Source organism: Bacillus rossius, chromosome 15 (genome assembly GCF_032445375.1).
Source record: "Bacillus rossius redtenbacheri isolate Brsri chromosome 15, Brsri_v3, whole genome shotgun sequence".
NCBI lineage: Eukaryota > Metazoa > Arthropoda > Insecta > Phasmatodea > Bacillidae > Bacillus > Bacillus rossius.
This window is the reverse complement of record NC_086342.1, coordinates 66215-92400: the sequence shown is the minus strand read 5'-3', so window position 1 is coordinate 92400 and position 26186 is coordinate 66215. Positions and strand designations below refer to the sequence as shown.

The window sequence follows — 26186 nt, the reverse complement described above, 5'->3', positions numbered from 1 at the left end:
CAAGAATAACATTTCTGGTTGACAAAATAAAATATTTTCGCAGTTTCACAGTCATGCCATTTTTATAATACTGTATGAAGGTGGTGCATGTGATGTTCAAAATCGCTGAAGTAACTAGTATATCATAAAAGTAAGTTCTTGAGAAATCGGTACACTCTTCTCCTAGAGTGAGGTTCAAACACCCGGTGAACTGTGTGATATAGCATTGAACAATTCAAAAGGCAATACCTGGAATATATATTGACTGTTTCGGAATAAAAATCCCGTGTATTTCTTCCATATTTCTTCAAATTCTAACTGCCAATAACCATAGCTCAGGTACAAAGATCTTAAATCTTACACACCATGGTATAGCTTCAATATTTCAGCAATTGGTGTGGAACTTTCTCTGTCCTTAACAGTACATTTGTTTATCTGTCTCGATATAAACACATTCTAAACGAACCGTATTTTTTTTCTAACACAAACCATGGGACTAGAGTATGGGCTTGACTCCGGTTTAATAATATCCATGCTCAACCTTACTCTTCATACTTTGATGCATATTTGGCTGGGATGGGATATGATTTCCTGTGAAATGTTTGCCAGGTTTCAGTTGAATATTAGCTTTGTATAACCAGTTTAAAACTGGCCTTTCCGAAGATGAACTCTGAAGCTGGTCTAATAGGTTACACAAAGTATTTCGCTTTGTAGGTGTTACATTTTGTGAATTTGCAGAAGCATATTGTATTTATTCACTAGTAGCTATAAAGTTATGGTGTAGGTCATTCATGCTCAGTCCTAATATTTCTTTCCTCAATAAACATACTGGCGAATCAGACACTTTCTATAGACTTGGTATGATGGGTAAACTAATTGTGGTTTCTGATACAGTTACCATCCACCCTCTAAAGTCTAGTGTAACTTTGTACTAAGTCATAGAACCGATTTCCAAAATTAAAAGTTTTGAAAGGTCTGGAATAACTAAAGCCGTGGCTTCCTAGACCTCACTATTCAGGTGAAGAACATTCTGGGCTGCAGTCTTAGATACAATCACAGGGGTGGGCATCACTCCTTCCGGAATCAGATATTACCTCATGTTTTCAGTTATTTTGGCTACTCGTGTTTCAAAATCTTGTATTTTTTACCCTTAAATCATTTTAGTCCAATTCATTTTTCTTGTCTTGCCTGTCAAACTCCTGCACCATTCGTTGATCATAACTGGTTATATCTGTATTTATCTTTGCGTCAATTATTCGAGGTACCATCTCTAGATCATTAGACATTCATTCTATCTACTTTTCTACCTCTTGAACCCTGCTTAGCAAGAGTCCTTTTATCTCAATCAACTCACATCTAGCTCTTCGTGTCGTCATATCTGTTAGTAACCTTTTGATTTCTCTTCGCAACATCATACGTGTTTGCAGACTATAAATCTTTTAGCCTTGGGCGTTTGTTTCAAATGAGACATTTTGCACGTGTTCATTTATTCTTGTGTTTTTTTCCAGGACAACTAATTTAGAAAGAACTGTCTGTACGAACATTTATAAACTAAACCCTCTTGAACTAAAGTTATCATTTGCTACATTCACCTGAAAACTACTTGATATCGCTTCCAAATCTGCTGTTTCAGAAACTGTAACTGTTAATTCGTTTGTTGAGGGCGTCTGTTCGTTGTTACTTCATCCTTCTGCTCTAGAACACACTAAATTCCTTTGCTTTTCCGTATACTATACAGTGTACGACTATTTCACGTATACATTCACAGCTAATTATTGCGCCCTTCGTTGGGTTGCTAGTTCTACAATACTCCCGCGGAATTCAGGAAAGCTATCATGAATTAAATTACCATGTAAATAAAATATAACTTCTTACAGGAATGCGAATATATTTATGGAACAGACTAACTTTGAGTTCAAAATATTATACATTTATAACCAAACTGAAAATTTATGATAAACACGATTTAAAATAATCATTGAAATATATGTATGCAAATTTTATCTCATTTTAAAGAAATTATTAAAATTATATAATCACTGAAAATGAAATAATTAAGTAGTACACTAAAAATAGTCAAACTATAATGTACATATCTCAGGTCTCCTTATAAGTATAATTTGGTGAGCATGAAACCAGAAAAAATACCTTAATACAGTATATTTCATAAAATAAATAAATGTTCTGTATTAACAGTCTTTCACTCACTAATCGTACTTATTAATTCAATTATTGATATTTTGGGGGGCTTTTTGCACACAGTAATAAATTTCATGGTGCTGATTTAATCTTAATGAACACAAAATAATTCTAAAGCTCCTACTTATAAGATATGTTCAATTATATTTCTTAATAGCTAATGCCCAGCGTGCATTCCAATGACTTTTTTTTTGTAATTTGTTTGAAGAAGTTACACACAGACAAATGATTTATCTATCTGTCGCTAATTCTCTAGCTCTCTATCGCCTCTATATATTTCTATATATTTCTAGATCCATCTCTCACTATCTCTATCAAATTATACATATATATATATACATATATATATATATCTTTTATCTCTCTCTCTCTTTATCCATATATCCCTTTATACACATATATCTTTGTCTCTCTCCTCTACATACCTATATCTCTATATCTCTATAAATGTTTCTTTGTATCACTATATATATATATATATATATATATATATATATCTTTATCCATCTAATTCCTCAAACCTCTCTATACCTATCTCTCGCTGTCTCTATATTTATATCTCTCTATCTCTATAACAATCTGCATCTCTCTATCACACTAGCTCTCTAACATACGCGGAAACTTTATAGTATTAACTGTTTAGTGAATTTTTAACAAGATGGGGAGTATTTTAATCAAATTCCTTGTCGAAAATCAGATACAAAGCCGGGTTTAAAGATTTTTTAAAAATCTTATTCGTTTTCATCTGAACCGTTTATAATAATCTAAAATTTCACTGTTGTTTCGTGATGCTATCTGCGCGTAATGGTGGCGAGCAACGTCTACGATTCAGAGAGCGAATTCTAGCGGTGGGTGCAGAAAGTGCATGTGTGATTCGCGTCCAGAATATTTGTTACTTGAAAAGTGGATATTTTATTTATAAAAGTATTTATGTAGCTCTGCATTACTTTACATTATTTTATATTACGTTAAATTTCGTGTCCTATTATTTGCAACATGAACTAAATAAATAAAAGTACCTTAACTGGCTCGTTCATGAAGTTAGATGTTTACACATCACTGGCGATTAGGGCTACTGAAGGACTCGCTCAAATTTTTAAAAGTATTTGGGAAGTAACCAAAAATAACACATTTGTAATTAAATATATTATTACATATTTTATGTGAAATATTATTAATTATTAAAATCTAAAATCTCGTTATTTTGGATGTTATACATAGGTTCAAGAGTTTACGGATAAATAAACAACAGTTGACTAAAATAAAAAGGCCTAATAACAAATAAAATTGTTTTATGAGTGCAATAGTAGAGATGAAGTTCGTTCTTTGCTAGTTTACAGTGTCAGCGCACACGTTCCTAAAGGCTCTGAGCACATTCTCAGGACTTTCTGCGGGTGGAGACGACAAAATTGAGTTATCTCTTAAGGAAATCTTATCATCGGAGAAAAGCATAGGTTCTAATTGTTCGAAGCATGAAAATATTAATAAGTCAATGAAAAGGGTGTCTGTTATAAAGTTGAAGTCACTAATCTAGAGAAACAAACCGTAGATGCTTAAAGGCAAATGATATAAATTTATGCAATAGCTATAAAGGATTTAGCTGCGAAAAATGCATAAATATTACATGAAGTAAGCATAGTAAAGACATTAACGTCACATTAACAAATAATTACGGTAAACTTCTTTAGAACAAAAACAACGTTTTTCCATCTGTATAGAATTCAATAATTAACGTGATAAATATCTCACTCACCCACTCCCCAACATTTTCACCTAGGCCTACATGACAAAACCGATGGTACACACAGAATTGCGCGATATATATATATATATATATATATATATATATATATATATATATATATATATATATATAAACACTCAGAGTTGACACACCGATAATTTAGCTATAAAATGTGAATGGCTCCAAATCTTTTAAAACACAATATTCAAGAGGGAAATCGTTTGCAGTACCGTCTTGGGTTCTCTCAGTTATCATTGTTTATTCGTAAATGAATTTCAATGAGAGATTCATGACACATAATTTTAAATTCGTACTAAAATAAAATTTTTGCCAATATTAATACCGATATTTTTTTTTAATTTTCTACACGAGGAACTATTGACTTTGATTCGCATTTTGTGTGCGCTTTTTGGATACAATTCGAAAAATGACAACCTGTTGCTGTCGTTACCATAGTGTGCTTTCCGGATAATTTCCACCATGCTATTCGCTTTATTATCCCTTGACCAAAATGTACAGTAAATTCAAACACGTATCAATTATATTTGTCAAACAGCCAAAAGCGCCCAAATATAAATGTCTGGTCTCATAGAAAGAAGCTCTGAAGGAACTAAGGCCACACGGCTGTGTCTGCAGGGGAGCGGCCCTTCAAGTGCGACGCGGCGCAGTGCGGCAAGACGTTCACGAGGAACGAGGAGCTCACCCGACACAAGAGGATACACTCGGGGGTGCGGCCCTACCCCTGCGCGGCCTGCGGCAAGAGGTTCGGGCGCAAGGACCACCTGAAGAAGCACGCAAGAACCCACCAGCCAGCCCCGCCCCCTCTGCCGCTCGCAGTCTACCAGTACCCCTACCTCTACGGCTACTGTGAGTGTGCTTCTATTGCATGCACCAGTACCCCTGCCTTTGCGGCTCCTGTGGGTGTGCTTCTATTGCATGCACCAGTACCCCTACCTTTACGGCTACTGTGAGGGTGCTTCTATTGCATGCACCAGTACCCCTGGCTTTATGGCTACTGTGAGTGTGCTTCTATTGCATGCACCAGTACCCCTGCCTTTATGGCTACTGTGAGTGTGCTTCTATTGCATGCACCAGTACCCCTGCCTTTATCGCTACTGTGAGTGTGCTTCTATTGCATGCACCAGTACCCCTACCTTTATGGCTACTGTGAGTGTGCTTCTATTGCATGCACCAGTACCCCTACCTTTACGGCTACTGTGAGTGTGCTTCTATTGCATGCACCAGTATTGCATGCTACAGATTACCACATTTGTACAGACTCCCGGCGATTGTACTGGTAGTTCACTCCCACAGTAGACGGTCGCTGCGAGTAGCCCTCTACCAGTTAGAGGCTCCGTGTCGCGGTCTCTACTCAGCCATGCTGTCTCTCCGGCCTCTTGCCAGAAGTCTCAACTCGTGACCTGCAAGAACACCACAGGCCGCACCAACACCTCGTGTCTTGTGGGAAACCGCGTCATCGTTGCAATTCATCCCGTAACACCAATTAGAACATGAGCATGTTAACATAAAAATAGCATGTCCTAATAAATAGCATGTTTCCCGCCGGCGCACATTGGTCCCGATTTAGCAATCATGGTGCAAAATATCCTAGCGCGCTTATTATTCATTTTTTAAACGAAAATTGGTAGATAATCTTTTTGAACGAAACTCGTTCCAAATAAAGTAATTTTTTTTTTTTTTTAAATAAATGGCGGAAACTATATGGCGACAGATATATTTTTTATTAAAAATAGTTTAATTATATTTTTTAGGAATGCTCCTCAGAATTACAAGCGTTTGCTTGAACAATAATTGTTTTAGTTCGATACTAAATTTTTAATTAACTGCGTTAATATGAAGTTTTTATTACTGGAACTGTATTTTTTTCTTTTTCTCTTACAAATAGAGTATATTATTAAAATAATAAATTTCAAATAATCATTATTAAAAAGTTTAAGTTTTATAATGTACAATAATAAGTTAAAAAATCATGAAATAAAAACAATACAATATATATTAAGGGAACAAAATGACATGTTAATATTATCAACAAATACAGTAAAATTAATTTAATGTTTTATATCTTCATATCAATCGGATTCTTCTGATGTGGTATCATGGCAAATACTTTTCTCTGATTCTTCTTCCGAACCATCTTCCTCGCTATTTTTGGGAGAAATTGTTAGATCTTTCAAGTAATGTCTGTCTTTGGAAGTGGACGAAATAATTCCTCAATATTTAATCTTCTACTTGTTTTTCTGGTCAAAAATTGTCTATAGTTTCGAATATATTTATTCCTGGCTTCCTGTGCGTCTTCAGACAATTTTTCTAGAGGTAAAACGACATATTTTATGATCAATGGACTATGTGCAAAAATTTTATCAACAGTCGGCGTCAATTGATACCAGCCGTATTTTTCCTTGTATAAAGACCGATGTTTTAAACAAACTGCTTCGAAATTTCTATTTTAATTTCTCTTCCACAGGATAGTGCGAACAGTATGACAGATTAACGTTTTATTAATTCCTGGTCCACACCAGTCGCTTTAGAAGCCGTACTTGGAAAAGCGGAAAAACTCCTCGCGGTGTTTCTGTCGCCAGTTGAACCGAAACCTTGTTTTGGGGGATATGTTTTCAGGCGCATGCTTTCTTTTAATTTCTTAAGTACAAGCTCTTTCTGTTCTCTAACTTATGGAACATTTTTATCCCCGCGGACTTTTCTTTTTGTACCTGAAACAAAAGAATTGATTTAAATAAAACATAAAACATTAAAAATTAAAAATAACTATACAAATATTTTTTTACATAGTCTATAATAAATGGCCAAAACAAACTCCATAAATCGTATGCAGGCATGTAGGGGCGATATTCCCTACTATAAGGCGGCCTATTCCGTGGGATTGGTCTTATTCCAAGATGGCAAACCTCTTGCTGTTTGCTTACAGATTGGGCGTACTGGTCCCTGTCGAAAGAGACAAAACTTTCCCGTTTATCATTCTCAATTGCATTTGAAAGTACTCCTCTGACTTTAAATGGTATTAATTTCTTAATTTGAGTTGTTATATATAGTTCCTCCAAAATGATAACCTGTTCTGTCTCCTTTATAAATTGAAGCCTTACAGGACGACAAAAGCGAGTGGAACTCGGAAAAAAGATTTTCTCAAAATGGCACCATTTTCTCCTACAAATTTTAGGGGCACAAGTGAAGAAAGAAAAAACGCTATCATCCCTGTATTCCTCTTCTTCCCAGCCTTTTTTAAGTTCTGATTGCCCTGAAAAGCCATCACACCCCCATTTATATATTTAGTTATATTTTCCTTGAAAATTTTCACCGACTTTTTCGACAATTCGGCCAGCAGGTTATTCAGTAAATTCTGTAGTGGAACTTCACAGCAGCTTTTGTTAGCAATAATAGTTTTAGATAGGCCAGTTGTTTGGCTTCAATTAGTTTTTTGTGGCTTGGCTATATGTTTGCACCTTTATTTTTTGCAGTTGTTCGTAGCAAATTGTATGATCTCTTCGTTAATTTTGCTTCAACGAAAAGACATAATGCCTCTTCTGGAGAAAATGATTTTAAATTCTTTCTTTTGTTTTTAATTTGCGGTATAAACTCGTAGAAGATCCAGGACTTTCACTGGCGAAAAGCTTAACGCAAACTGATCCGGACGATTGCCCTTTCTTCGTCTTCGTAGTCGGCTGGAAAGCACGCTAGCTGCGAGAGGAGCTGTAAATCGGTCGGCTTCAATCTTCTCTATTTTCGTTTTGTTCGCTCTTCAGCTCCTTCGAACAATTTTTTTGGACAACCATGTTTCACTGAACTAGTAGATGGAGCATTCTCTTCTACTGTCTCACTGACGGTAGATAAAATTTCTTCAACATCCAACCATGATTTATATTTTTGTTCAAATCTTGTCTGTGAGCGATAGGACCTTTTCCATTTACTTATGTGCAAGTAATAACAGACCCTCAAGTGTTTCTTTAAAAATGTTCTTCATCAATCAATCTGTAATTATTGGTGACATTTTCATACAATTATTCAAATGATTTCGATTCCATTATCAACTTTCCTAAGTCATGTTTCATTCCTAAACATAAAATACAATATATATGTATGTATAGATATGTACATATTATGTGTATATATGTATATTTTACCTACTCGATTCTAGAAGAACGTTACCTGACACATATAATTATTACGAATTGTCTAGGTGAATACAATATTTATGTATTGCCCCTACTCAGTTGAATCATTGAATCAATCGTGATGGATTAGTAATCAGAAAAAAATATATTTGAATGAAAAAATAAAACTTACCTACCGAAACTGATATGGTCTTCAAGCAGTTTATTCTTTACCCGCAATAACGTCACACTCTCACCACTAATTGAGAACTGAACCCTGGAGATCCAGGAACTCCAGGGCTTCTCCAGGGCATCTCCAGGAGGACAGGGGTCACTGGGGGGTCAAGGCACGCGCCCCAGCGCCAGGAACCTGAGCGTACACCCACGTACTGCCTGGCACAAACCTGAGTAGGTGTACATCATTTTTAAACACCTTCTAAAAATTCAACGCTTTAAGAAATAAATTGCCTGTTTTTAAATATCTCTCATTCCGTTTGGTATTATTATGCAGTAATCATAAGGGTGCCATTAGAAAGTGCATTTTATGTACTTTTAGGTAGTTCCAATCGTATTACAGAAAAAAAATGTCTTTGTATTGAAAATAACTTGCATATATGTTGCGCACACGTACATTAGAACAGGGTAGTTGGAGACTGCATTGTTTGAAACATCACAGCGGTCAAGTGAATCACTCGAATTCAAAACCAACTTCACCAACGAGTAGTAGGAATCCTATAGATATATACATGAGATTACCGACTTAAAAAAAAATGAAATGATATGTTTGATGTTTTGCACCAAGCTTGCTGTATGGGGACAGTTGTGCGGCGAGAGTGTTGGAGTCGAACCAGCGACCCCGCCACGGGCTGAGCCGAGGTGCCAGAGTCTGCCGGAGAGTTGGACGAGTGTGGAAACATGCCGTTGATGAGCGACGAGGCCGAGTTGGCAACTCTCTCACGAAACCAGGCCGGCCGTCGGAAACTGAGGTTATGAAAGCACTCGCTGGCCTTGAGAAAACATTCTCCGTAACTACAGCATTTCCCGCTCATGCTGTGCAAGTTGCCTTTTCCACGTCCATGTAAATCGACTCTAATTCGAGCTAGATGATTTTCATTTAAAATATTAATATAGGATGGTTTTTAGAAAGATTTTTTAACGCTCTGTATTTAAATTAATGTTAATTTTTGAGTGTGATATGCGAATTGTTATTGTATCGGCCTTGCGATCATCAGTGCCCTGTGTAAGGCTCTGATAAAACTCCTGGAAATAATTAAACAGTAGTTTAATATTGTAGTAAGTAGGTTACATAATTTAAACTAAGGTAAGTTAGCCAAATAAGGCCCCCCTTAATTATAAAATTAAAAACACATAGTATGAAGATAGTAAAATTTATGAATGTTGGACAGCAGCCTTCTTAAACATGTGTACTTCGATAATACACGATCAGAAGTACCAAAAGTAAGCTAGTTGTATGTACCAAATGACATTATCCAAAAATCATGCAAAGGGCCATATTAGGAACACCTGTTCCGAATAAGGCCCAGCAGCAGTACCAAATAAGGCCCATGTTTAAATAACTGCCAATTGAAGTCAAATAACAATAAAAAATAATGAAATTATCTATACATTACAAGGTTCAATGGTGGTAGTCCACATTCAGATAATTTGAATTACATTGTAACATTTTAGAACCTCAATCGATAAATATTAAAATTTTACAGCTGAACATGTAAATACTAAAAGTTCGCACTGGAATCACAAACCAGAAATTTTAAAGAAAAGTCACAGCTGAAAATGAACATGTAGGTACGCAATATGTCTGTGAAACTAAGTAGCCTTACAAGCACAAACTGGGCAAATGAAATTTGGTATTTTGTCAGCAGTAAGCCCCACACATTCTTCATGAACATAGTGGCTACACTTTACACACAGTCTCATGTAAGCACTCATGTCCTCTGTGCAAATGAAACAATACCAGGCTTCTTTTCCTTTCTTCTTCGTGTCACTCGACCCAATAGCAAGATGTTTTTGTGTGGCAGGTTCAGAGTGTTTTTTATTTATTTTAACATTGGAACTTCCTGGGGCAGCATTGTCTGGCTTGTCTTGATTTTGATCATTCTGAGTCTTCATTTTGTCTTCAAATAATGTCTTCGTTATCTCAACAGCTTTGTAGCTAAGCGATTTTTTTCGATTAACATTATTCTTTTTCATCACCTCAGGTGTCCATAGGATATCTTTGAATGAAATGTTTAAACTAGGTTCTGTGCCATCACAGGATACAAGAGAAGAGTCACTTGAATCACTTGTTCCCGACGATGAGTCTTCTAAATACCTTAGTTTGTCAGCTATTTTTCGAGTTTTCTCTTTTACCTGCCCATGCTTGCTCTCTTTTGGGTTAACTGGGGCTGCAGATTGTGATCCTTGTGCTGTTTCATCTGGGTTTTCTATTCTGGTAAGTTCTAAAGGAGTGTAAGCACTCTCGTGGATAACAGTAGGGTCAAATGGGTAAATGCCAGTTGCAGAAAACCCACTTGCTACATTACTAGGCGTAGCAGCTTTGGTCCAAACCTTACTAAATATTTTCCCAAAAATACTTTTGGTTATTGTGCGGTCTTGAATGTTTGTCTGCTTTGACCAATGTAGTGACACTTCATCATCCCAAAATGTTTCATGAGGACCGAAAACTGATTTATCAAAAGGCTGCAGCTTATGTGTTGTGTTGCTTGGTAAGCAGAATAGTGTAATTCCGTAGGCTTCAGCAGCTTCCACAATGCATATGTCCAAGTGTGATGATGCACCATCAAAGATAAGCAAAATGTTACCTTGTAGTTTGAATTTCGCAAATTTTTTTGAAAATATTTTTTACAAAATATTTTTTTTATTAACCTTTTAAGAAGGTTTTTAAAAATGTTTATTCTACAATAAATAATCGTTTTAGTGTTTTACAAAAAGCTTTAGTGCTGCAACAATGAGATAAAAATTTCAGAAAACTGATGTTCCAAATAAGGCCCGCGGGCCTTATTTGGTTCTCCAAAGTGGGCCTTATTTGGAGTTTGTGGCAAACACACACTTTTTTTAAGTGTTTTACTCACAGTTTAATACACAACAAGAGTTCAGAATATATAACCATACTAACATATTCTGTAAACTACGGGCTTTAAAATGGTATATAGATACTTTGTGTCAGTTACATTACCTTAATGTGAAGTCGTTTTTCACGATTCGTCGAAATTAGTAACCACAGCCACTACGAATTCCTTGCTGGTCTTTAATGCGTGTAAAATGGCGAACAGTTCGCGTCCCAACAAGTAGTACCTGCACTGACCTCTAGATGCCAGAGGCTGTCCGCAGCATGTCTCGTCCGGTGAAAACCTCTTTGCTATCCTAGTAAACTCAATGACGGGCCTTATTTGGACCCGGGCCTTATTTGGTCAAGGTACCTTATTTATATGTTCATTTAGAGTAGAAGTTTTAATGAACATGGCGACTGTAACAAATTGTTATTCATGAGATATTAATTTTTTTTTTGTTATATTTAGTTAAAATTACACTTGTCTCATTGAAAACATTTAAATAATAGAAAAATATTATATTTTAGCTTTTTTTTATATAAAGCTTCACAATTTTTATATTTTATTATTGAATTGCCAGTAATTTTGTAAAAGGAATGAATTTGATATAATTTCATACTATCATAATACATTTTTCAGGGGGGAAATGGTAAGAACAAACAAGCGGAAAACTCAGGGACGAAACTGGGAATCTGAAGCTATGCATCTAGCAATTCTTGCAGTAAGACAAAGCATGTCAGTACATACTTCCAGCAAACAATTTTTAGTTTCAAGAATGAGCTTAAAGATGCATTTAAATGACGCAGACAAGTTTGCTTTAAATGAAAAGAACATTTCAGGTGCCGAACTAGAGAAAGATTTGATAAAGTACTTTTTTATATGGATTCAAGAACATATGGGATGACATCAAGTGATATACGACGTCTTTCATTTCAACTTGCAAGGCAAAACAACATTAAACAAAATATTTCTGAAGCTACGAGCATGGCTGGAGAAGTTTGGATAAGATGTTAAAAAAATATATATATATTTCTATGCGCACACCTGTGTCAGTATCTGCAGCTACAGCTGATCTGTTGTACAACCGTCAACCGACATGCTATAGAAAAAAAAATTTTTCACTTTTGCAGAAAGCAATGGAATACAAGTTCAACCATACCGATCCACATTACACAATATACCTCTGCTAGTGTTCCTACTAAAGGCCGCACCAAGTGAACCAGTGGCGCGTGTAGTTTCTGCAGCACGCGGGGAAACGTGCCACTCTTGCAGGCGGAGTGCTTGCACTCTCCGAACTCTGCGAGCCCTGGCTCTTTGTACATTCCTTTAACTGTTCGCTGCCTGCTCCACAACATCCTACTAGGAAGAAAGTTCTGACCAATCACATTTAAGATAACTAATTACATACAATCTTTTAGAATATATTCACCTTAAAATTATCCTAAAAATTGAAAGGCATTTGCTCACCTGATTAAAAAAACACAAATTCGATCTTATTATATAATTAAATTCCGTAAAATCATTAAACTTTAATCTAAATAAGAATTTACCATTTCTACACATTTAAAAGCTTACTTTTGGTAGATGGTTTGAAAAACAGGGATTAAAATTAAAAAAATAAATAAAAACTTCCTTACTATGTAAATTATCAAATTCGATCAAACTTATTGAAAACCTCTAAACAATATTTTAAAACTTAGTCAAAAACAATTTATTAAACGACCACTTACTAGAACAAAGGATAAAATATAGTATAAAGGTAAAGAAACTCATTGCTACTTTATAAGGCATGGTATGAAATTCCTTTTAAGTTCTTGAATACTGGATGCATTGAATTAGCTAAACATATTCTAACCTCTTTGCTATATGGAATATGATAAAATGTTTGATTGATCCTTTTTAAATATTGGAGACATATAGTATGTAATATACATGAAATTCTGATAATGTGCCGGTATTTCCTACAAGTTTTCAGAACGTTTTAGAAGAAATAGTACTAGAAAACTACTTGCGCCTGTTTTAGTTAAACAACATGAATTAAGGTGTTATAAGATCTGTATTATTAAGTAGGGTTATTTTTATATTAGGTAGATGACAAAGAAATACTACATATGGTAGCTGTTACCGTGATACGACTTCTCGAAAGTTTATATTTATTTTTTTAGTTTTATGGTCCACAGACCCCAAAAACCATATTCAACACAAAAGTATGTGTGTGTGTATATATATATATATTTATAATTGGATATTGGTATGTATGTATGTCGTCGATAAGCTCCTACACAGTTTGACCGATCACCATGAAAGTTGGCACATCGAAGTGTTTTTTAATGGAGAAAGTTTTTATGCTATCAATTTGTTTGTAACTCGCCGCTAGATGGCGCTGTTACCATCAACTTCTGAACCGTTCAACCGATCGCCATGGATAAACAGAAAATCATAGATCATAGACATCATACAAACAGTAATCGTGTGTCATTTCTCTGTGTCCACTACACTGTTATGAAGCGCTATATACTTTGCTTTAACTCGTGGACAATAATGTGTTCAGCCCAGGCAACGCCAGGTACTGCAGCTAGTATGTGTGTGTGTTTGTGTGTGTATCACATTTTTTATGGACACGATAACTACATCATTTTTCGCAAATCACTTCCAAACTGAGACATAAAATACAGAAGTGGAAAATTTCGCTCGGGTTCGTTAATGCGCAATACCTGATCAAAGGGGCAGAAATGGGGAAAGTTTTTTGAAAAACATAAAAATCGCTATAGCTCCCATAATATGAAAAATATCACATTTGAAAGTATTATAACATGTAGGAGTAACACATATATCTTTCGTAAACATAATTTTTTGATACGACCAACAATAATGGCAAGGGGTGGAAAAAACAAGAGTGGGGGGGACAACAAAAATCAGAACTCCTTTCGTAGACACACTATCTAATCCGTTCAGATTGTTATTAGTCTTATAATTTGTATATAAAACTTCTGTCAGAAAAGGTTGTAATAAGACAAACAGTTTATGAAAGGAGTTGAATAAAATAGGGGTAAAGTTAAAAGAAATATATCCATTACTCCCTCAGCAGGTGCACTAAAAAATCCGCTTGAATTGTTTGCAAACCCTATAAATAATATCTAAAAATTCTGTCTGAAACAATTTTTGATACAACTAACCATTGCTGCAAAGGGTGGATAAAGAGGGGTTAAAATACAAAAAGAAATCCATAACTACCTTAGTAAGTATACCATCAAATCCGTTAAAATTGTTTTTAAATCTTATAGTTTTTACCTTAAACTGTTATCTGTTTTTTTTTTCTAAATTAAGTACAAACCTTAACTACAAGGGGTTAAATAAACCTGGGACTGAAATAATAAAATAAAACCTCGCTACCATGTACCTACACTTTGGAATACATTATTAGTTATGTCTAAACCTTGAATCTAAAAAAAATATGTTAAAAACTATTACTGTTAAATCAAATCCTTATAAATTATTGTAAAAATCCTAAACCTTTTTTTAAAACCTTTGGTTGAAACAATTTTTGAGGAAACGTACTATTACCGTAAAAACAGAAATTGAAATTTAGAAAAAAATCAAAACTTCCTTAGTATCAATTTTCTTTGAAATTTATTTAAAAACAACTGAATACTATCTCAAAACTTAGTCTAAATTTTTTTTTTACCCCCACGTATAAATGCAAGAGATGTAAAATATTGTTTGAAGGTAAAAAAATAATAATAATCGTATAGCTAGTTACCTTAGTAGGCATAGATTAAGTTAAAAATATTCAAGATATTTTCACTGCAGGGAATATGAGAAAATGTTTCTTGTTTCATTTCGAAGAAAATATGGGATTTAATAAGTTTTTAAAATGTTCCAGGAGTTTATAGAAGTATCCAAAACATTTCGAGAAGAAATAGGTAGGTACATCGAAATCTACCTAAGTCTGTAGGCTGTGCCAAAAGGGATTTTTTTTATTTAGCATTTTTGAAATGCCTAACTCTCCTCTAAATGTAAAAGAAAATTGACATGACATACGTAAATGATTAAAACTTTAATTGAACCTAGATTTAAAGAGAAGGAATAATTTTAGAATGATAAATGGCAGAGTATCGCTAAATGTTAGGCTAAAGTTGTATAGTTATGCAACTTTTGTTCGAAAATTCCGAATTTGATAGTTTATTTAAATTAAATAAATTTCCTTTATTTTTTTGCACAAAATTAAAACAGAACCTTTACTACTGTAACATTTATATAACTGTGTTGTTTTCTATCCGCATCATGACGTTGGAGAGAATTGATCTTCCATTTTTGATACGCAGACGTGCTTCAGTGTGATGAGTAGAGTGTAAGCCGTGCCTAAACCCTAAACGCACTCACGAGCCATCTCTGTAGCGACACAAACACGTGAGGCGCATGGCCAAGGTGCGGGCTTTCACTTGCCACAAGCACGGCTCATTCTGTGCTCGCTAGTCAGAAGAATGTCCCAGTTTCAATGGTATATTATAACAGTTTAATTTTGACTATTTACAACAAATCAGTCATCATATTGAAGGTAAGCTAACCTAGTTTATCTTACAAATGTTAAATATGTGCACCTTTAGTTATACGGCACAAATCCAACCTAAAGTCCACTTTGGTTAACACGTCCGTAGTAATGGAAGCGATAGTCTCTTCAATTCTGCGTCTCAACTCTGGCAAATCATTAGGTAGCGGCGGAACGTAGACAAGATCTTTTATAAAGACCCAAAGGAAAAAACATCGCAAGGGTTGCGTCAAATAAACACGGAGGCCAGCGAAAGAGAGCTGTGTCGTCTCGACCATTACAACCAATTCAGCGGTCAGGGACTTAAACGTTCAACCACTCTGTTACCTGTTGCCTGATACCAAATAAAGTTTACAGGTTCACCCTCTACTAATTACGCTCAAGAGTAGCCATTTTACGTAGGTGGCGCTGCAAGCGAGAAAACAATAAAGCAGTACTTGCGCGTACGCTTATATAAAACTATTTGAAACAACACTTTACAACGCTTACAGTTGATACTACTAAAATTTATAGCTGGATTATTTTATGGACATGCTGTATTTTCTCTGCATAATCTCGTATGTGAACTTGCAGCGGTGCTGGACCCGCGAAAGAGAAGAGTGATGGGGGAGGGGGGAAGTGCGGGGAGCGCCACGAGCCAAGATGGCGGCGCGAAGGGTGGCGAAACAAGGGGAGGGTAGTCACCCTGCATATGTATCCAGCAGGAGGGGGTACCACCCCGTGTCGGGGGAAGGGCTGCCTGATTAATGGACGTGGGACTAGGAGGCAGTCCGCCATCTTGCTCGCCAGTTCCGGCGCCGCTGAAGCCGACACAAACACTGCACTGCGTTGTGGCGTGCATGGCTGAGAGCTCACTAGCGCGATCCTTGGCTCGGCCAGTCTGGCCGCTTTCCCGTGTTCATATGTTAGTTCTTGTTCGCCCGGTTCAGATTCGTCACCGAGACTAGAGTGTTGCTTATAGCTAGAGACCGGGAAAATTCGCGGATTATTTTCGCGTTATGCTATAATCCAAACACACGTACCTTCATATTACTTCTGCGACTGGCTCACAGTTTATCTGAAGGTCTTTGAGCCAGTGAAAAACCTTCAACCAAAGAAGTATCGAATCGGAAGCATCCCAGTTAACAGGTGTCACTAGTCAGTAGCCAGTGAGCAGGTGTAGTTTGCCTGAGTACACAGAGGATCGTGGTGTCTATCCTAGAGGTCATTGAAACCGCGGATTTTTCCAGTCCCTTGTTATATTATTCGAAAACAGAAAATGAACTTCCGGTATGGCTATGATGCAGTCATATTTCGACTAATGACGGATATCGCCCAGTGCATGTCTGTGATGGTAATTTTATACTGACTCGCGGTGCTACTGTTTCTCAGGCGCCTCTGTCCATGGAAGTCACGCACTGGAAGCAGCCTGCGACAACCAGTGTCGGAAATACATCTCGATATTATTTTTATATGACCATTTAAACAGCCGTTGTAACGTCTAAAAACGAGCCGCACTGTAGGCGACTGGTCTGGTTTGAGCTCGGGTCTCTGATTGGTTGAGCTGGTGAGGCTCATATCGCTGCACTGGACATTATAGTTCACAGGGCCTTCGCCGCCTCAGTCATTGTTTAAACCAGCTGAAGCATCCGGCGGTGTCCGAAACAGTATGAAGGGAATTTTTTTTCTTTCGAAATCGTATTATAGACAGTAATTGTCTATTTAATTTGAACGCCAGCTGTGAAAAATTTCATCAAGAGTTGCCCAAATTCGGATTTAAGGGGTAGAAAGGATGATGTGGTAGGAAAGACTCGGGGCTGGGGGAGAAAAGTAGTGTTTGAAAATCTCATGTAATCTGTTAACTTTCTGTTAAAATCAGACGTAGATAGTAGTGTTCTTCTCATTTTTTACATCAAGTGTGAAAAATTTAATCTATGAGGGGCCAGAATACTGTTTAAAGAGGTAGCCAAGTGGAATTGGGGTAGTTATTTCTAAACTTCATGTAGCAGGGTAAAAGGGTAGTGAACAGTTATTTTATTTTTATTTTTGACATCAAATGTGAAAAATTTCACTAAGGATTGAAATATTCTCCTTAAAGGGGTGGGAAAGGCGGATGGGGTAGTTTTTATAAATATAATGTATTCAATTAAACTTTTTTTTTTTTATGAAAATCATGATGTAGACCGTAATTTTCCTCCTGTTTTGAACGCCAAGAGTGCAAGATGTTATCAAGTTGTAGCAGTACTAGCTTTAAGTGGTGAGAAAGGTAGACGGGGATGGCTTTTATAAATCTCATAGCCTATAGATAATTTGATGGGGATAGTTTTTAATTAAATATAGACATTTAATTTTGTCATAAGTAGAACGTCGAGTTTGCACAATTTCATAAATAAGTGCCATAATACTGGTTTAGAGTTAATAAGGTGAATTAGGGGTGATTTTTATAAATCTATTTGGACAAGGGGATGGGAAAAAATTAATTTTTTAATCGGATAACTTAATTTTCACGCCGAGTGTGCACAATTTCATAAAGAAATACTAATATCCTGTTTTAAGGAATGGGAAAGAGGACAGGGTGGTTTCTGAAACCTCGTGTGGACAGCAAGATGGGGATGGCTATTTTGAAATCAGATAACGAGTAAATTTCCTCATTTTTAAACATTACTTGTGCTAAATATTATTTATGTGTACCAACATTAATATTTAAGGAATAAACAAGGTGGATGGGGTGTTTTTTCAAAATATCATATAGGTTGTAATCTTACACTTGTTCCTAAATTAAATGTTGAATAGTAATTTTCTTCTTATTTTTAATGTAATGTGAGCAAATTTTCACCAAGTACCAAATATCTGCCTTAAAGGATGTAAAAGGGGGAACTGGGTGGTTTTTTGACATTCCTTTTTTTCTAAAGCAGTTTAAGACAGTAATGTACCCCTTAATTTAAACGCTAAGTGAGTTATATTTCATCATAAAGTACATATATTCTGTTTTAGGGGATGAAAAAAGGGGATGGAGTGTTTTTTCTTATTACTGTATACAATAACGCGGCTATTTTTTTTTTTTTTAAATAAATTATAGACAGCAATTTTACCGTTATTTTGAATGAAAAGTGAACAAAATTTCATTAAGTATTTTCGAAGTGCTCTTTTAAGGGGTGGGAAGGGGGGATTGGTGTAGTTTTTCGGAATATTACGTAAACAGTGACCTTCTTCGTGTTTCAAACGTCAAGTGTGCAAAATTTCAACTCAATCGTATGAATGGTTTAGGAACGATTTCGGGACAAACACACACGCATATATAATATATATGTTTATTTGACTATATATGTATTATATATGTCTATATATGTATGATATGTGTATATATGTATATGTAGCTTACAAAATTATAAATGGTTGTCCATTACATGACTTGGTTATATCAACGTTACTCAGGGGCGTAGCCAGGGGGGGGGTTTTAGGGGTTCAACCCCCACCCCCCCTTAGCACCAAATCTTTAATTAATTTCTTATTCATCACTCAAACAAATTTCATATTAAAATTAATAAAATTTTTACCATAACAATATTTAAATTTAAGTACCGAAAACTGCTAAAATAGCACTATTTTACACCTTAAAATCCAAATTTTCCCGGGGGAGGACCCCCGGACCCCCCGCTCTAATACAGGGGGGGGGGGGGACATGCTTCTTAACACCCCCCATACACAAATCCTGGCTACGCCACTGACGTTACTTTGTATTTGGCCCTCATTACTTAACCAGAGTTTAGTTGTTTCAGGTACAGTCGAACAATATTGACTTGGTGTATGCTCCATGTTCGCTGAAGCTGACGGCTGTTGCAGGACGTAACGCCGAGTCCAGACGTGCTGGTGGCGAGGCAAGTCACCTGATTGGCTGGACCTCTGGCCGAGCTCACTGCGAGCAAGAAGGCCGTATCTGCCAGCAGGACGTGTTTCAGTGCCTTCATCGTGAACCGTGTTCAAGAGTTGCTGATCCAGTGATTAACATTGACCATGTGTGGCGTGTGTGTACATGTATTGTGTTTATCACGATACTTGAAAATGTTCCTTTTTCATTCTATTGGACAAGATCTAAAATATGCATAGGCCTACTTGAATTAATTATGACCATGTCAAATAGAATTTTCTTTTTAACAATTCATCGTTTTGTTGAACGATGCAGACCTATTGAAGAACAGTACGAAGTTTAACATTAACAGTAGCATTGCAATCAGAAATTTAAAGTAAAGCGATTTGTCCATACAAGTTACTGTTTGAGTTAGTCTTGAGATTCGTTTACAGACACCGAGTTGACTATTTCACAATACTACTAATAAGGGGATATTCCTCTAAACGTTTATTCGTTATTGCGTCACAAATTCTCTCACCAGACACGCGCTAAACTTTATTTGGAGCTGTGAAAGGTCGCGCGAGTGTCCATAGCCGTAAACACTGCAGCGACGGTAGACGGTAAGTGAGCAAACAGACGAAGCATCAAATGCAAGAGAGATATAGGAATATATTTATAGGATAATCACTTAATTAATGACAATAAAATAATCAACTTGGCGAGTGAGTTCAAGCCTTAGAGGTCGTTCCCTGAATTAATTTGCACTAACACAATTGTATTTTCTCCAGTTACTTAGGTAAATTGAATTAAAACATTAGTGTAGTTGATAGTTTATAAATGGCTTTAGAACCTCAATAAGTGGCATAAAGGCCAATTTATATTTCAATTTTAATTTGAATTGAGAGCCTAAAATCGTGTGCATGTACAATTTGAATTAACTGTTTGTATGTAGCCTCGATATATGGGGGAGATAGAATTAATAATTTTTTTTTCTCATAAACCTATGAAATTTTAGGTTTAAAGGCTTTTTTAAAAAATTGTATTTAATTTGTAAAGATTTACGAATGATATTAAAAAAACTTATGACAAGGACAAAATTCGAAGGTTAAATTTATCATACAATTAACCGTAGTTATATTCTAATTTTTTTAAATAATGATAATATCACAAATTTATAGAAGCATAATTTAAGATACTACTCATTAAAAATCGTTTATGTAACAATTTGTGGAAGAATTAAGTGGCCTAACTGTTGCAACGAAATTACATTTTTGGTGTAGTTTCAATGCAAGTGTTGTTTGTTTTTAAGGAACAACGCTTGAATTTCACATTACTGCCAAAAAATGTTGATGCTTAGATTTTGGGGAAGACTCGATTCAGTATTATTATAAGTATTGTGTTCTCAAAAGACTTAAATGTGTTACGGAAGTGTGATGTAAACTATGTACATAAACTAAACATTTTTTGATCATCTTTAGCAGTTTTCTTATCACATGTAAGTTTGTATTTCAATATCCACTCGTGGAATTTTCTTACGAAAATATTTTTTCAAAGAAATGACGTATTTTGTAATTCTTTTATCTAAATATACATATTGTGATATATGTGCGCATTTTATTTTTTTATATATCTAATTGACATAAATGTGTTAATTAAAGTGTGTAAGTATATGTGCAACAGCTTCGATAGCTATTTACCCATACTGTTTAGTCACTTAATATTTTAACTTCCAAGTTTTTAAAACAGAGATGTATAATATTTCCTGTTATCCAGCAGCCAAGCACTTTAACTAATTATCTAATATTCATTATTTCCTGTTATCACGACAATGACGCAGTTAAAAGTATCGCCCAGCTCATAATTGTTATTTTTTTTTTATTTACCGGGTTGGAAGCAAGTGAGATAATACCACCCTAAGGCAAACTAACTGTCGTAGAACGAATATCGCATAAATGACTCCGTGAACTACCCTCTAACTGCAGGTACCAGCCATGGTAGATGCTCCCACTGAATACTTAGTTATAATTGCTGGCAATGCGTTATTGTTGATACCGTAAACATTGAAATGTCGCTAACATCCCACACTGGTAGGTATGGTTATTCACTCACTTGGTTAGAAATAAAATACTTCTTTGATCATAAATAAAATTGCAAAAATTCTCATACATCTGGAAGATGGTGCATGTCGGGAGTAAGTGGCAGCTACTGTGTGAGGGCAGAGCAGTACAGGGCAGCTCGGCGGTAACGGTTCCCACAGCTCCGCGCCATCTGTAGCCACGCGGCAGGTCGTGACAAATCGCCGCGAGGCGGAGCGGTCCCCGCTGCGCCATTGTCGCGGTCAGTGGCCGGCCACAATGGCCGCGATCCATCTTGGTCGTCACTCCTGTCTGCGTCTTGCTTCCTTACGTTTGTGTCCTTGCGACAGCCTCCTTCCAACCGCCTCGCAGCGCTCTCTCTCTCCCGCCACTTCCAGCTCTATTCCTACTGTGTGTTCCGTTTCTCTTGGTTCTCTGTTTTAATACAGTGCGGAAAGTGCGGAGCATTCAGGAGATGTTAAAACAAGATATTTTCATAAGGGTATGTTGTGTGTGTATAATCACACCAAACAATCATATCCCTGCAAACAAGGGAGGGAATCTGTTGGATTCTCAAGTAGGTTGGGGGGGGGGGGGGGAGGCACAGAGTTTAGCATGTGGGTTTTAACAGAGACCATTTATCCCTGGATAAGGTTCTTGTATGTTGTATACTGCCTATATTTTGGCTTCATGCATTTAATAACAAAGAAACTTAAAAATGCAAAGTAAGTTTTCCGTAAAACATAGTTTTGACATCAAACCAGTTTCACAGTCACGCTTTTGCAAGCGCAAGCGTGCCCCCTCAGTGAGGGGCTTCTTAATTCCAGGGGGTGCGCCGCCCCCCCCCCCCCCCCCCAGATCTACTCCCATACCTGCAACAAATGTAAGGATTAAATTAAAAGTTTGGGATTCAAACGACTGGCATCTATTCTATGGTGTGTGTTACAGAGAACCCAACATTACATACATGCACACGTTGTATGCCAAAGCCGAGAATGGTTGTTGAAAAAAAAAAAAGGAAAGTACATAAAAACACACTAATAATTACGTGAAAGAAAACCAGTGAGCGAACACACAGGAATCATAAGCTTGCGGGCTGTCGCGCCCATTGTCAGGCGATAGATTGAACCGCCTTTTCGCTCGGCGTGGCCAACATGGTTTATTACACAGGAATGTGACGAACATAACAACAAAGAGTGTAATATAGAGATGTGCAATATGCATGCAGTGTGAAATCTGGGGAGGATAGCAGGAACGATGCATATTCAGGCATGCAGAAAAGTATTAAAGACTCAGCAGAAAAACACACACGCCCTTCAACGAAACACTAACGATATTTCAAGAACTGATTCTGTTACGAGTATACTAGAGGAGGGGCCATAGGCAGGCCAGTAAGCTTGCTAGCCAGTCAGCTGGCCCGTAAGTACGCGGGCACACGCCTTATTAGTTAGCGACGGAGTCTCGCTACCCATCTTTGAATATATATACTGTATAGAAGTCGCGAGTGGGTAGGATTTACTCTACGTTTTTCAGAAGCGTATGATAAGCAGCTTGGGAACTTCACCGCTGCAGTGCGCTGCCGTAACGCCCTGTATCGTCTTAATTGTTATTTACACGTTAGAGTGCAGCACAGTCGCCCGCTGTCATTCCCCGCACCCCCCACCCATCATTCACTGCAGTTCAAGGTCGTTCAGCGGGAGGGGGAAGAGGTGTTTGAAGAGTTCGACACTTGTCCGCTAGGGACCACCACAAGTCGATGCCCTAGAGATGGTGGCGATTGCGGCGATGAATTAACCAACTACCTCAAAACCGTATTAGAAATTTTAACCTGGGCTGGCGACTTCTATACAGTATATATATATTCAAAGCTACCCATCATCTCCCCCTTCCCCGGCGCTCTCCGTCCCTCTGGAGGATTCTGCAGGCTCCCGGAGCCCGCACCGAGATGTGGATTCACTAGGACACCATTGTTCTGGAAGCTTCGGTCCTGGTGACGCGACACTTAAAAGGGGTGTGAGATCATTCCAGAAGGTAGCTGAGGGGTACAAAAAGGGCGACGGGCCTCGAGTGCGGAGACAGGTGCATCGGGACTGTGTTGTGTGCGGCGGACGAGTGAGTAGTGCGAAGCAGTTGTTGGGACAGAGGTTAGCGGTAAGAGATGAGTCGCAGGGATAGCAACTGTCAAGCCGAACTCCATTAGGGAGAGTAAACTGTGGAATAAATGAGAGAGTGATAAGTGATTAATTTGTGGACAGAACGTTTCAGTGTTGCAATTTAATTTGTAGTGAAAATATTAGTTAATAAATAAAATTGTATTTAATTAATTGAGCAATCCTTTCCGTGATTGCGGCGCCTGTGGTTTACATATTCTTCTGCTGAGATATTTAAATGTGCAGCCCATGAAGTACGTGAATGACTAGACACGCATTCAGCGAGTATTTTCTTAAATACGCGTTTAAATTTGTTTTATAACATGCTAGCTAAAACCTTTTTCAACTGCATTGCCCTAGACCGCTTCCAGATTCAGAAATGAAATTTGTCATTCTCTATTCGCCCGTGTTCCATTTGGTGCTTGGACAACTGCAACTAGGCTGCTTAACAGCATACATATTACATTTATTAAAATAAATTAGCCACAAATAAATTATTTTCCTATATTACTAACATATATATTCATGACTGAACTTATGTTTTTATCTTAGTGTCGTAGATTAAGATCACTCAAAGTGCAGCTATTTTTTTAGTATTATTCCTACAAAGTTATTTAATTACATACATAGTTTTTATTTCCTAACTTTACATGAATGTTTTTAATTTTAAAAAAGTTAAGTAATAATATAATATAATATAATAAAAGAGCTGCTTTTGGAAATGGTAACATTTTTGGTTGCAAATACGCGTTAGTTCACTCGCATAACTGCATGTTTCACTTGCGATTCAGACTAGTCATGTGTTGGCACTTCGGCAACAATGTGTAGCTCAGTGTGTGATCGACGCGACCTGAAGAACACGCGAAGAGTGTTCGCGCATGGCTAGACAACGAGCAGGAGCTATGCGGGGAAGGAGGGTTGGAGAGATAAGCTCGTTCAGTTGACCAGAGATGTGTATCGCAACAAGGATAAGGTTGCGACACGCACAGCAACGTTGCTGGAGTCCATCAGTACAAACAACACCTGCTGCGTAAGTGGGTAACGGTCCGAACAGATCTACTGAAACCCATTCTGAAGGTCCTTTGGGTAAAACTGGTTGTAACTGGCATACTAAATTACGGTGTGAATATTTGGATTTTTGTCATATATCTATACTAATATTATAAAGCTGAAGAGTTTGTTTGTTTGTTTGAACTTGCTAATCTCAGGAACCACTGGTCTAATATGAAAAATTCTTTCAGTGTTGGATAGTACATTTATCGAGGAAGGATATAGGCTATATTATATTATCAATAACATTAGGGATCCTTACTAAAAGTCCAATTTAGAATCAAATGCATTGGAGGGGGTTAGATACAACATGCAGTACACGTACGAAGTGTGTGTTGACAATACCGCAGGCGCTAGAAGTTTATTTCCTATTGCCTATTAACATTGTTGCCACGCACTAGATGCCTTATCATTCTTAATTTTCCCATACAAGTAAAAAACACCCATGTGATATTAACAACGAAGCAATCAGTACCCTCATAAGAGTTCAATTAGTATTTAAATACTTTTTATCACTTTAAATCGCAAACCTAAATTATTGTTTTTTTTCCTCTCTCTGTGTTTAATTTGTTTTTTATTGCCCTTTTTTTCAAGTATATATATTATACAGACTTGAAACTTCACAGTAATGTTCCTTATGTTACGCAGGATGATATTTTCCGAAAATTAGATCCCATGGGTGGTTAAAACCAGGCAACAGTGGGTACTTTGTCTGCATGATTACAGGATTTTGCATTGTTCATGCCTTCTTCGTCTCCATGGCAACGGGCATCGCGCGGCAGTGGCGTACCCACAAGGAGGGGCATGTAGAATGAGCGGCGCAAGAGTGATCTGCCTGTAGACTGCCGTAGCGAAGTACGGGTACATCAGTTGTACGTTGCGTGCACGAGTCGGGAAACCATCGGTGCTATTCATTTTCTCTCCGGTACATTATACAGCATTGTAATAAATTTTCACTGATTTTTTTTATTTACCATTATTGTAAATGGGAGATGTGGCTTAATTTTTTTTTCCATTAGTATAGCCGTGCGAAGCCGGGTCGGGCAGCTATCACAAGATAAAGTTATTAATGCATCGGTTTTTTTTGCATGTTCGGTCAAAACCTGTCTGCTCAAGGCTACCGCTAGTTTATTTGCTCCAATATGGCCCAAAGCTTCGTGTGTTTCACAGACTATTCGATTAATCATCTGTTTAAGGATGACAGGTGTTCACAAATCGTTAAACTTTGTATCTGTTTTTTCGCTCCAGCATCGTCTACAACACCGGCCTCTTGGATGTGCTTGTTTCGTTTTCAGCACGGTGCTGGCGCAGAACAGCCTGGTGTTCTCCCGTGTGAAGTGGACGTGCACCAGTCAGGTCCGCAGGGCGTCCTGCAGTGGCAACAGCCTGCGCTGCACGGAGTGGAGTCCCTGTTAA

General features: G+C 37.1%; 1 protein-coding gene across 1 annotated transcript in view; it reads left to right on the top strand.

Annotated features, from left to right (window-relative positions):
• The window catches only part of LOC134539606 (E3 SUMO-protein ligase EGR2-like), a 28893-nt gene extending 2707 nt beyond the window's left edge, over positions 1–26186 (top strand). Inside the window, exons 2-3 of the mRNA XM_063381781.1 lie at positions 4559–4793; positions 26066–26186. Of these exons, the coding sequence (XP_063237851.1) occupies positions 4559–4793; positions 26066–26186 (356 nt within the window). The remainder of the gene's footprint in view (positions 1–4558; positions 4794–26065) is intronic.